This window comes from Leuresthes tenuis, unplaced genomic scaffold, assembly GCF_036924035.1.
Source record: "Leuresthes tenuis unplaced genomic scaffold, fLeuTen1.0.hap1 SCAF_21, whole genome shotgun sequence".
In the NCBI taxonomy this organism is placed as follows: domain Eukaryota; kingdom Metazoa; phylum Chordata; class Actinopteri; order Atheriniformes; family Atherinopsidae; genus Leuresthes; species Leuresthes tenuis.
In genome coordinates, this window is record NW_027325375.1 from 20,772,670 (window position 1) to 20,786,980 (window position 14,311).

The following is a 14,311-nucleotide window of genomic DNA, read 5'->3' on the forward strand; positions in this document are numbered from 1 at the left end:
ATTGCACGTTTGCACATTGTGTGACAATGCACAAGATGGGTTGTGGGATCTATTTCTAACTAGTACCACAGACTTCTGATCAGGAGTAGCTACTCAATATTAGTCAGGTTGTCATAATGCTATGACTGATCAGTGTTTACTATAATTGCCATGATTATAGTTTTTGGTTTCATGTTTTAAGTTATGTGTTTTAGTCATTAGTTTTTTTAAATGTTTCATCTCAGTCACTGTTGGTCATCAGCTTCACTCATTTCACCTGTGATTTCCCCCTCAGCTGCACTCCATCACTAATCACCACCTATTTAGTTTCTAGGTTTCCCCTTGCATTTTGCCAGATCCTCACCTTCATTGTATGTCCTCATGTTTTCACAGCCAGTATCATAGTTCAAGCCAAGTTTTGTTTTCCAAGTATTTATTTCATTGTTTAGGTTTTGTGTATTCCGGCTCAGCCGCACTTTTTGTTTAGTCTGTATTTGAAGAAATCAAGTTTACTTTAATATATATCTGCATCTGGGTCCTACCTTCACGTCAAGCCACACCACAGCTAACCAACCCGTTCTGACAATAATGCTCCATAGGGCTGAGGGGATCTGCAGATTTTGTGATAATTTCTGTAGGATCTCTGCTACAGATGCTTAATCTTATGGTACACAACATTAAATCTTTTTCTGTTTTTCTCTATTTTTGCATACAACCTGAAAAAATGGTGAATGGTACTGTAGAACAAATGATTGGCAACTTGAACTCACATTTAACCAGTTTATGGACAATTTTCTCTCTCAGTCAAATTATACGATGACTATATATCACAATAATGACTACTAACCCTCAACTTCATGTAGATCAGAATACATGATAACAGGTGAACAAGGCAGCTATCAGTGGGATCACACATTGTAAAATAATATGACTGAGAAAAACCAAAGCTGATAACAGTTGGACTGTGAATAACTTTTAAAATTCCCAGAGAAATAGGCATTAATTGGGTTTATGAATAATGTAGAATAAACTGAAAACGGATTCAGTCTATCAAAAATAAAATAAAATGCATCACTGTCATGCAAAAATACACCTAAATTCCAGTGTCAGTTCTCTTTTAATAGGGATTTAAAACAAACTGATTCAAGATTATTGACATCAATATTTGTTCTGTTGATCTATCTGAGATGGAAAGCATGACAGTAACCCTTAACCTTAGTTTTGCAGGCATCTGAATCCCATCTGTCTGTGCTATTTGTCAAAAAGCTTACAATGTGAAATCTCATAGTCCATGACTTACTGGTCCACTATCATCAATCACAAGCACATAACTTAACATGTGAGTACAATAAAATCACTCAAACATAAATCAGTCTCATCCCTGTTCTTTTCAATACACTTCTTACTCATAAGTTGCACAAGAGTGAACTAAACAACAGAGGGACATCACGTTAGCAATCACTTGTGCTCTATGTATAGTCTTTTCACTGGGAAATTCTGTGTGAGGCTGACTGAAAAATGTCCCTTGAAAATTCATCCACCTGCCAAATGGGGTAAAACGGTTGTTCCTGTAGTCTTGAGAACAGCGTCCACCTTTTACCTCGGGCACATCAGGTTAACAGCACACATTCACAACACCTGAAAAAAGCTTCATAGCAGCTTCAGGGAAGATTCATTCAAGGTAAGCTCATCAAGCTTTTGCTGTCTGCGTCTCTTGAAAAATTAAGAGTTAAACTGAAGAAAGTCTTAATGAAGGACGTTTACCCGGCTTCTCTGAAACGTCACATTACAAACTTGTGGAATAAATGTATATTAAAAGGAAAAGGTTGCCTAACAGAATGTGTTTGTGTATAAACCTTGATTGTAACAAAATTTACATATCGAATATGGAAATTATCTAAATAAGTTTGCAAATTTATGCTTGAGATACGAATAAGTAACATCTATTTTTTTTTTTTTCTGTAGCATGGAATTGCAGTTCATACTTTTAATTTGCATGATCTCACAATGATAACTGGACCCTGCAATAATACATTCAGGGTAATACTCATGCAAATAATAAAATTAATAAAATTATTACAATAAAACTAGTTCACAAAAATAACACATGTTGGTGGAAAGGAGTGACTGCATAGACACCAAATAAGACTTCTGTAGTATGCTATTAGAAAATAAGCTAAATCTTGTAAAAACACAGTCATGATCTGTTCGATCCCTCTATTCATAAGAGCGCTCCTACTTCTGGATAATCTGTGAATGTCTGGATTTTGAATGGATGTTTAGGTTTTATAAGACATATCGTCCATTTGGCCTTTGCATGCCAATGGCAAAAAATATGTAGCAACATACTTGTGAGAAGCAACGACTGTTTTAGCTGTGCTAATCTAAGCACAAAGTCTTGGTCGCATTGGGCTCTACTGCTCACCAAAAACAATCCTTGTGCTTTTGTTTTAACAGTAGTGGAGAAAAACAATACCTTGTAATGGAGTTACATAGCTGTAACTTTAAAACCAAATCTTTAAATTGGAAAAAAAAAAATCAAGATTTTAGAAATTAAAAATATAAACTTGAGCGCTTGATGAGAAGTCAGTTTAGTACGAAGTTGCTAACTAAACCACTCACTAACCTTATACGTTATCGATGCCATCAACACCAACTCTGGTTACTGTTAAAGTAATGCCAGAGAATTTGGCTAATCTTTTTGCTCTTTGGCTCCCCCTACAGTTGTGGGGTGTCACAGCACTGTCATGTCCTTGTTAGCTCTGCACATTTGTTATCATGTTGAAAAGGCCACAGAGACGCCCACAAAAATGTCAGTCGATCACAAAGCAAAGAGGGTATAGTGTGGGAAACCAAAGTGAACGGTGGTGTCTCAACCCAAGGGTGCTCTCGAGCAGTTTCAGGGAATGGACATAACAAAAGTCATTGTATTTTATAAGTCAGAAGCAGATAGTTTGAAGGCTCACAGACTTTTCTTGTGTTGCTTTAAACGGGCATCTGACCATATCCCTATTGTCTTCAAATTTGCTTTACATGAATGAGTCTGAAAATTTGATGTCAGATTGTCAGTATGAATATGCCTTGAAGCTGCTATGATACTGTAATGAGGTGATTCAAAATGCCATTTGATGGGTGAATGCATTTTAGAAACAGTGCAGGAATTGTCTGACCACATTTATACACTTTTTTTTTTTTATACACACTGTGATCGGGATAAAAATTTGGATGCACTATGCTGTAGGACTTTGCCTGAGAAATTATGGTGTACTCTTTATTATTCTTAACTGTTCATCATGAAGGACCAGTAATTCTGTTTTGCATACAACTGTAAAAATACAGTAAAATTCAACAATCACATTGCATCGTTTCCTTTTTTTGTCATTTACTTAAAAAAGCTTAATGGTATTGTACAGATACTGAACAGGATGTGACACGATAATAGTAATAATCTGAATGTACACTTCAATATTGGGCAATAAACAGTCAACTATCAACATTACACATATTTTTTTTCTTTTTCCCTTTTCACATACAAAAAGGTTTGGGGACACACAAACTCTGTAGTTCTACCATCATCAAATTAGTGCATGATTAAGCCTTCTTCCCTTCTTCCGATTGACGCCTCTCACTCTTGGCGAGCCAACAGAGAACAGACTCTGATGCAAAGCCAGAAGTAAAATAGAAAGAAAACGAAGGGTGAACCAGTGGCAATCTTGGTTTCCCATTCTTCTTATAGGACTATTAGTCTGTTCTTGCTGTTTGATGCTGAGAGAAGCGTGAAGAGGGTCACATTTTGCATCAGAACTTGAGCAGGTAGAATATGGTTACAGTCAGCAGGAGGCATAAGGAGTAACGGGGCAACATGGCAGCCCCGTTCACATCATGCATTGCACCAGGACCTGCAGAGGAAATGAACTATTAACTGTGATTATCCGGATTTCAAATGTGACTGTGGCTTATTTCCTCATGCACAGTACGATGGTGCTACAATTGCCATGGAAACTGCTGAATAGTAGAAATCATACAATGATTGACTTTCAAAATATGACTAAAATTAGTCCATGTGAAAATAACTTTAAATCAATTTACTTATTCAAATTGAAACTTCAAATACATTTTGTATTCTTACCGTAAAGGATTATACTGGCATTAGTGATTCCCATTGTGTTCATGGCAACACAAGTGTAATTCCCATAGTCTTCTTCTGAGACATTGAAAAAGATGAGCAGCGACTGTTTGCCTTGATTCTCGATCTTAACTCCATTTATTCCATTGAGGAGCCTTTAAAGGGGAGACAAAAAGCTTTCAGAGGACATGGCTTTAGCAAGGACTTTTTTTTTTTTAGCCCATACATGAGCTAAAAAGTCATATCTAAATGAAAATTAGGCAGTCAATTTACACCTATGGATGGTGAAAAGCAAAACAATTTCATACCACAACCAACATTCTGAATACTTGTCTGTCTTACTGAAAGAACTCAGCATATATCTTTTGCATTTCATCCTTCATTGCTCAACAACCATCACTAGTTTCACTCGTTGCATTTCCTATTCCTTTTCTACTTTTTACATAGCCATAGTCTCTGTGTATTGATTCTCTTCATTTACTTTTATCGTCAACCTCCTCCTTTTGTTCTGAGGGGCCCCTCTTATCTTTTGGGCAGTGACAAGAACTCATTCTGTTACCGTCAGGGACCATTTAACCGAAAGCTTGTGCAAAATAGCTTGTGTTTATATCAGCTTACCAGCTTTAAGGCTGCTCGTAAACATCTTTCTAGTCTCCAGCTATCAGCTTGAAAAAGCTGCACTACTCACGAGTAAACCTGCATGAACCACACCCCGCTGACATAAACCAATTACAGTGTAACATTTTTTTTTTATAAATGCTGTCTTTGGGAACCATGACTGTTTTGCAAATAACCTCGCTGGTATGTTTTTCATTTATAATCTAATTAAAACTGTACATTTTCCCCATTGTCAAAAGAAAAATGCAGAGCATGACTGATTGTCTCATCACGTCAAAGGCAGAATCTTGTTTTGATGACGGATAGATGCAAAAGTCATCACTTATCAAGTCTTTCTCAATTCAAATGAACTAAGTCCCAAAGCTTACAGCAGAAAAGGCGTCTTTGTGAATTCCACAGGCTCTGACTTGTTTGAAGTCAGTATTACAGATGCACAAAGCTCACAGAAGAAACTTGCCTGCGGTCTTCTTTGTACCACTCGAAATCTGCCCTCGGGACAGCAGAGGCTTCGCACTGCAGGACTCCTTTTTGTCCAACCGGAGTACCCGTACTCCTCGCCTTTGAAATGAACGGAGGATCTATAAAACAAAATGGAAAAACATTTTTACAATTGTGAATAAAGCCATGTTGATTCCTGTTCTGGAATATTTTGTTCTCTTATTTCTTATCATGTAAATTGGCATAATGTAATGCAATAATGAAGCAGTGACGTGAACATAGAAACGGATAGACTTTGATATTTTGGTACGATATCTAGTATGAACAATTCATGCAGTGTTTCTAGCCAAATGTGCTGATCCTATCCTTGTCATTATAAAGCACTCTTTCAAAAGAAGGAATAGTCAGAACTGCAGTCAAAATAGCTGCAACAGAGCCCTACCCTATTATGTACTGATCCTTATGTTTCCTCTATAGTTTGACCATGAAAGGGATATCTTGGCACTTACAGTTAACTGTGACTTGAACTGTCCTGATATCCGGGCTTGAGATGTCATTAGAGGCAATGCATTCATACGATCCCGACTGCTCTTTGGTGATGGCTGTCAGCTCCAGATGTTCCCCCTCCGTCACAAATTTATGGCTGCCTGTGGAGATGAAAGGAAACAGAAATTAAAATACATGTGATAAAATGTAGTTACTAATTGTTTGAACTGGTGTAGGGAATATTTTTTCCATAGCTATAACCTGAAACTATGTTTAAATGTGACAGCAACCTCAAGAAACCACAGTAATTATGATGCTGGCATCGGAGGAAGTCTGGGGATGTAGTTATTGGGTGCTTTTTGATATGGTAAACAGTTCCGTCACTTTCCTCTCTTGCATTACTTTCTCATGTCTTTACTCCCCCAAGTGAGGATATGAGAAAAAGTTGTTAGGATACAGAAACATAAACTGTCAAACAAAGTCTTAGTTTCTTTGCATCAGTCCAAAGCAAAATCCAAATGTTTGCTATATGTGGAGAATTGAGATTTCTGCAATCCTCGCTCTAAGCTCCTCCAGATGGCCTTTCTTTCAGTGACAACAAAGGACCTAAACAAACCACAGTTACTAAGGTCCTTTGCTGGGATCCTTTTTTTTTTCTCTTTTGTTGGATCCAATGTTTGTAATTCAAAGCTTTCTGTTAAAGATTTGCAGCCTTTAAGTGAATACATGTTTTTTTGAATATCACCTTTTAACATTATCTGCAATACTCAGTTCTGAGAAATGAATTTGGAAAAACTACATGAACATATTTGGATGATTTGAAATGAAATGCATTACTTTCAATTGATAAATTGACATTAAACTGGAAGGGTACATATCGTAGAAAAAAAGAAGAATGATGTATCGTTAACATATTTAGGGATTTTATCCACAACCAATTCAAAAACGTATCACCTAGGTTTAAAAATATGTAATACAGGGAGCCGTTCATATTTGCAGTGGATTACTACATAATACTCCCAGCAGTGGAATTATCCAACCTCCCCATCTTTCTTTCCATCCAAGCACAACACCAAATCTTGCTGTAGTCACTTTACCTCAGACACGAGAAGTTTTCTTGCTTTCCTGTTGACAGCAAATTCCCATCAGTGATTATATAGTTCACTTAAGTTCAGAAAGAAACTAGCTAATAATCATTTACCAGTATTTGTAAAATTTTTCCTGACAGGTAAATCGGATTTCTGATTGGCTTTTTTTTTTGATTTCCCATTCGTTATTTAATATACTATCTGTGGTGCAACAGCATTCCTCAAGTAAAAAAAAACATAGGTTAGTTTGTTGCAGGCCATCTGGATGACAATAAGATTCTGCCTCAAAGAGGGAACAGACCCAACTTTACAGAACTGTCAACTAAGTAATTCTAAATATTCCAGAATATGCTAGTTAGACATTTTCTATTTGGTGTGTGGCAATGTGAGCTGTATCTGTGCTTGTGTTAGCTCTCTGGCTATTGACTGCATGCTTTGTTATATGGAATTAATGTGGTTAAAGAGTTATTGAGTACTACTGATCCTGACAGATTTTATGGAAGAAAGGGATGTAGTAGAGTGGAGGGAGTCACTCCAACATCTAAAACTGGTCGCTGTCAGACTAAGGGTAAATTCATGGTTTTGAAAGGGAACTGGTTGATTGTCATTTTGTATCATTTTGACCAAAGCACATGTCACGGACATCCTATCAATTCAGAAAATTGTGTCAACTCCCAAGAAAAGGGAGTCTCCTTTGACAAAAGTAGCAAATAAAAAAAACAGTTGAGACAAACTAGGTTAAAGTGTGACTGTTAAAAACAGAACTTTCCTAAATCCTCTGCTAGGAAAACTACAGTATTTATTATGGATCATGCACATTTTCTCAACAAGAAATTCTGTTTATTTCATAAAATGCTCATGTGGTCTATGTAGGAAAAAATAATACTAGAGCACTAACACTAGAACAGCTTATCATAGATGCTATATCTGAACCTAAAACCAATGCAACTTTGTGGCATCACACTTCAGAGAGGTAAACAACTCACTCTCCTCTCTCAGGTTCATTGGTATTTAGCACGTCAGACCTTAGTAATAAATTCACTTTTCAGGCCCTTTTCTTGAGAAAGTACAGTAATCATTTAATGGTTTCGATTTTTCGACACTGACATGAAATCTTTTCATTTATAAACAGGAATATTGTTTTTGTCTGGAGACTGGAACTGGTTATTTTTCTAATCAAGAGAGTTAATTCCCCTGTATGTATTGATCAAATGATTTACCACTTGAGCTTATCTGTCTTTGTTGAGTGGATGTTTTGTGTTGTATCATTTGAATCCTCTGTGTATACAATTTTATGCAGATTTAGATGAATGATTATTTGATTAAGTACTTACACATAACTATATATCATTGTCAGTGTCTATCGGGGTTCATTCACAGGGTCACTTTGGAATTTCAATCTTAAACTGCACATGGCCCCATCAGGAGCTAGTTACTCTACAGTGTATATATACAGTATGTATAAACATGGGGGTGTATTCCAATAAGCGAAACAAAGATTTTGAAAAGTGGAAATTGGTAGAATGGTCTGATAAGATTATTTTCTTCCTGCCACTGTGTCTTTGTGCTACATACTCAAAAGGATGCTGATTTACTCACAAGTCAAGGCCAGCTGAACCAGAATCACTACCACATAATTCTGCAGTGACATATTAATACAGTCTGATTTGAGCTTTGTTGAACCATCATTTCCTTTTCAACAGGTCAATGACAAGGTACGAGCCTCTAGACTAGGGGCACTTAAGCAAGAAGAAAAAGAGTGAAAGGCAAGTGAGTACTCCATATTCACCCAAAACTAAACCCAGCTGAGGCGGTTTGTGATGAGTTGGACAACAAGTGAAAGAAAAGCAGCCAAGAAGAGCTCAACTTATCTGTGAGCTACTTTAAGACTCCTGGAACAGCAATCGAGGTGACAACTGCATAAAGCTGGTGTATGCCAATAGTGTGAAAAGCTGTCATCAAAGTAAAAAGAAGCTGCTTTGAAGAGCATGAAATTTACAACATGTTTAGTTTTTTCTTTTTTGCTAAACACACAATCCCATACGCTATTTCAGAGTATCATTACACAATGAAGAAAATAATCAGCTGAAAGATGAACACAAGCATTAGGTGTGTTCAGACAACTAATTACACAAAGAAAATAAAGTCATTGTATCGAATCAAGCCACCTAAGTACCAACGATGTTAAAAGCATGTTCTTGTGACAGCGAGACCTTAAGCTATTGCTGTGTGGGTGTGAAAATGGATAGGAGCACTAATCCCAATCAGCAGAAATGTCAATCCAGCAATATTTCGACATTAGCATAATATCATTATGTTTTCCAAATCCTCAGCTGCAGACGCTGCCGCAGCTGGCTGGGGATTCACTAAAAAGGTTGTGGGCAAGGGATAATCAGCTTGTTGCATATAACCAGGGGATCTGCTAGCAGAGTTAATTGAACATTTTCATCATGAATAACTATATTAGGTGGAAAAACTGCTGCTGAGTTACTAGAACTGTGACTTCTCAAGTGATTTCCAAGGTTGAAAAGAAGTTTACTGTCAAATTACAGTAATCTAATTCACTCACCAACTTTGGTCTATTGCTTTCTGTTTCTTTTACTATACTTTCTGAAATCCTACAATTAAAGAAAAATAGAATATACAGGAGAATATATTGTCATGCATCTGTGAGGGTGTACCTGTGCTCATAACTTACACTTGCTAGAAATGCTCCATTCGAATAGTAATTTGAGCATAAAAATAACATTCATAATAGAACAGGATCAATACACTGCTGATTCTGGTCAAGAAACCTGAATGCAGAAACATGCATAAAGTGTAAAACAACAACCACACATGGTAGCAGTACAAATATGGCAATACAAATGTCAATGTAGATTAATCCAGTGAAAGAAAGTAAAAAGGTCATAACGATCATACATTACTTTGAATGCACAAATACACAAAAGCAATCAGCATTATTATCGACACTGATGTCACTGTTCTGTGGCCAAAAATTCTAGCACAGCAACAGTGTCAATACAGCATGACTGCATGGCTAATAAGAGAAATAAAAATACTGGGTTGGAGCCGACATGAATGATCCTCTAAAAGCACTTTGTAGAGAACCTTTGCTTAAGGAGTTCTGATGCGTAGACACCACTCGGTGAGGCTTTTGTAGAGTGATTGCTCCTGAACAATAACATGGGTTACAAGAGAAAAGAGTAAGAAACTATGTTGTACAAAGGCATAAAGTATCCTACTGTGAAAAGGTGTGAAATAAAATGTGGTAAAAAGTCAGTCTTACATGAACTGAAAAGCTACAGCTTTAACACTTTGAGAACAACTTAAAGGATCATTCGCCTTGGAGATCATTGTCTGGAGATCAGGCCTCACAGCAACCATCCCACTTCATTAAAATCAAGCCTAATGTGACCAGGTATTAGTATTCTTGTTTTTGGTTTAAGGTACAAGTTAAAAAGTGTTTCCTGGGTCATTTTTTTAAGAATACTTTCGCTTTTTAATTTAGAATTTCATTTAAGGATAAAATCTTTTTTTCTTTTTTCAGAGCTCATTCTGGCCTTTTGATTCTTGTAGATAATTTTTTTTTTTATAAAACTTATAAAGAAAAATGACCTGCCGTTTCCTAAGCTCTTTCCTTGACCTCATTTGAAGACGGTAGTTAGGAAATGTGGTTGGAAAATTTATAGAATTCATAGGGACTTAAGAAAAGATGACTTATCTGCAATGAGAAGCAAGCCACACCTACCGATATTAGTCTGCGGAAATACAAAAAGCACTTTAGATAGTTTGTCTAAAGAAGTCCTAAACTGATGCTTCATTATGAAGGCTGGTAATTTTAAAGAAGGTGAAAAAAAGTGAATGATATTGCTGTCACATACTGCTCACTTCCACCCTCTTATCTAACCCTCTTGTCCTCATATTTATCCACACAAATCACAGTTGGCAAAACTGGTTAGATACAATGGAACATTGTTTTGAACGCTGCGCTGTAGGGAAACTGTGGGGGAAAATCATCTACTTAATTTAGTGAAGGAGGGTTCAGTGTTTTCTCTGGTAAAAGAGATCATTAGAAAAGCAGGAAAGCTCCTTTCCTTAGAATCTGAAAGGCTCTTATCGTGGTTGCTGCTTAAGATATTTCTGTTATTTAACTCGGTTATGAACTTTCCAACGTAAAGAAGATGACTCCACCAGATGCCATGCTCCATGTGTCGAAATGTCCTTGGGCGAGATACTTAACCCTGATGCCTCTATTGGCAAAGTGTGAATGACAGATAAAAGTGCTGCACTTATAGACTAAGTGCTATATAAATTCCATCTATACTGGTGAATTAAGCATGTACTCTAAAGCACTTTGAGTGGTTACCAAGAGAAGAACCAAATTAATTCAGTCTATTTACCATTTACTGGTGATCTTCCTAAACATTTGATAGAAATTATGATCATTTTCTTCAGTCATTCAAGGTCAGGATACATGTGTCAATTAGCCAATACTAATACTTTGGCTTTGGGGCAATGTCGTACACAACCAAGCTATGCTTCCTGCAAATCAACGCCTTGGCATGCTAATAGATTTACATAAACTGTAATACTCAATAAACTAGACTAAATATTATCAGCAGAGTTACTTTTTCTTTGGTTTTCACATTTCTAAGATATTCCTTTGGAAATATTTATTACTCAAAACTAAAAATGTTATAAAATCTGATAATTAAACAACCTTGGCTGGGGCCATTTTGAGCAATTAAACACAATTTGACTGCTGCTTGATAAAGATACCACCTGCATTTGGGTCATAGTGTCACATCTGTCCAACAGCTCCAAAAGTAGCCCAGCATATTCTCCATATGCGCTGGTAAATCCAGTTTAAATTTGGGTCTGGCAGTAATTATCATTTCATCGCTCTCTTACAGGTCAAACCCACAACAAATAGTTTTCAAGAGGAGGCCTGCCCATGTGGCGGCTACTGAAAAGCAAAGACATAAATAGTAAAATTGCTCTCGCCTCTTATTTCACACTTGCTTAAGAGTCTTTAAGTGGGATGCACACAAAGGAATGAAAACAGCTGTCATTTGTCACACACTCAAAAAAATAGGTTAATTTACTGGCCTTAAAAACAAACAAAAGAAAGAAAAAAGTATAAAAAAACAAACTCTCTAAAACTGTTTTTACTGAGCAATGTGTTTAGAGAAGTAACCTTAGCAAATACCGAAAAATTAAAGGAAAAGGTAAGAAGCAGCCACAGTAATCATTGTGCATGGTATGTATAAAGTGTAATCTTCATGGGCAATGGAGCTTAAAAGTTTCAAACGCTGTGACTTGTAAGGTTAAGTCCATTATTATTACCATGTAATTATCAGCATCCTCATACACTGGTACAAGAGGGTACATCTGAAGGGTTTTTGCATCAGTAAATGTTTCCTTATTTTTTTCTATTACAGGTCATATATACTGGTGCATGTCTCTGGGTGGGGTGCTCTTTCCTCAAAGAGCAGGGATATTTAACGGGAAGTCTCTAGTTCAAAAGAGACACTTGAGAACATTTGGTATGAAGCGGTGTATCTGCAGTGACAGCAGCCAGCAGGTATTTCAAGAGCTTCATGGTTTCTAACCATTGCAGAGCCCTGTGGTCCCTCTCTAAGCTGAATTCTGTATCAGCAGACAGTACTTGAAGCGGGTCACGGTCCATTTGATGGCCAGGCACTACAACTATCCTATCGAGCATGGTGTCTCCCTCAGGACTGGCTTCCTGCTGACACGAGCCACTGGCCTTTTCTCTTCTCCCTCACCTTGCTGTCACATTCCACCGATACCTCTTTGCCTGAGGCATCAGTCTGTGCGTCGAAGGACACGCTGAAGTTTAGCTGCATCTGCCATTCTTTATTTTTTTTCTAATGACCTTCTCGGACCATCATCACTCTAATTTCAGTGCTTCCCTTGGGAGTGAAACACTGCTATAAGATGGAGGCCAATGAAGCCATATCCTCTGGCACAATTTGGTCAGAGAAGGTGCTTGGGCGCAGACAATCCTCTCACAGCCCCTCCCCTCTCTTGAACTGGCAGTTGAGAATTTTTCCCAGGTTACAAACTCACATTCAACTTTTCTTTCTTTCCCAGGCGGCACATTTCTGACAACAAATGTTGAGATAAAGCACGGGAATAGTAAATCACATTTTCAGATGTGACTAAATCAAGAGCAAAGGCTTTACACATGTAGATTCTATGAAGAACCTCATTCGGCAATAAAAACTGTTAAAAAATGAACAGAACACAACAAAAGTAACATAAATGATTATCTTTATCTCAGCGATAAACCTGGTTTCTGTATTACTTAGTAGGCCACATTGATGTGGGACAGCTGCTTGTGCTGAGACTTTGCATAGCGCCTTCTTTATAAGGATTCCATGTATGGATGCCTCATGAGGATAGTACATTAGCTAAATTCCTTATTTTATCTCCCCACCAATGCCTCCTCTCTGTTATACTTACCCTCTGCATATGTGTTCTGCTCTGCAGTGAGACTAATAGAGTGCATGGGCTACGGAACTGGGCACTACTTTCTCGACCATGTCCCGTGAGCCTCTAACAATTACTTCTCCGCTGCAGAGTTGCTGTGATAGCACTAGTCTCACAGGGTGGACTGCATTAATGCTGTAGCCACAGATTTCCGCTGTTTAATTGTTTTATGCAGTTATTCCAGGTGAATTTTTCTGCAAGCCTACAGTCTTGTGTATATTAAACTCTAAATCAAAGTCACAGTGGTAAATTAAAATACTTTTATTACTCTTGCCAAATGTGCAATATTAGGGACTCTATATTTATGCATTTCAAATGTTTTTTTTTTTGTAGATAAGGTGTTAGACAATGTCTTTGACAGTTTGTTCAGATGAAAGGACGACTATTGTTGTAGGTGTGTGGTGAGAAAGTTTATCAAAAAGCTGTCAGTCCGTCAGTGTGGGCAACATCTAATCATTTTATTTAAAAGTTGCAATTTAAGCTAACTAGTTGTTCACATCACAAAAAAAATTAAATTAAATTAAAAAAATATATCTTTTGCTGGATTTAAATTTAAAATATCCCTTTTTTTAAAAACGAAGCTTTTCAACATGGAATGTTCTTGAACTTTCTTTTGTTGAAAATGGCATTTATTGTAGCGGTGTATGCAACAAAATCCCTGCATTGATCGATGAATATATTCTAAAAACCATCCATCTATCTTAAATCCAATTGTGCTTTAACATCAGTTATTGACATAGTAGTCCAACATTTATTAAAGATTTTCATTGCCATGAAGTTCACTTTCTCTTTAGCACTTTTATGAAGTGCAATTGTGAACCATTTAAATAATGCATGACACTGATCTGTTCTCATTCCACCCAAAAGCCCATCGTGCAGAGCCATTGTGAAAGGCCTCAACAGGAATAGAAATAAATTAGTTATAAAAGCTCTTTTACTCAAGGCAACTAAAGCTTACGCTTTGGACTGGATGACGGCTATAATATAATTGCTGTCAAAAATGTTGCTGTCAAATGCTCATTCAAATCGTATCTGTGACATAAGAGGTATATGGGCG

At 37.0% G+C, this 14,311-nt stretch overlaps 1 protein-coding gene across 2 annotated transcripts in view; it reads right to left on the reverse strand.

Annotated features, from left to right (window-relative positions):
- Positions 1 to 745: 745 nt before the first annotated feature.
- Positions 746 to 14,311, reverse strand: part of opcml (opioid binding protein/cell adhesion molecule-like) — a 278,248-nt gene continuing 264,682 nt past the window's right edge. For both annotated transcript variants that reach the window (XM_072375306.1, XM_072375305.1), the window contains 4 exons: positions 5,671 to 5,808; positions 5,181 to 5,301; positions 4,109 to 4,260; positions 746 to 3,878 (listed from right to left, as the gene is read on the reverse strand). In XM_072375306.1, coding sequence (XP_072231407.1) covers positions 3,778 to 3,878; positions 4,109 to 4,260; positions 5,181 to 5,301; positions 5,671 to 5,808 — 512 coding nt within the window. In that variant the 3' untranslated portion in view covers positions 746 to 3,777. The remainder of the gene's footprint in view (positions 3,879 to 4,108; positions 4,261 to 5,180; positions 5,302 to 5,670; positions 5,809 to 14,311) is intronic.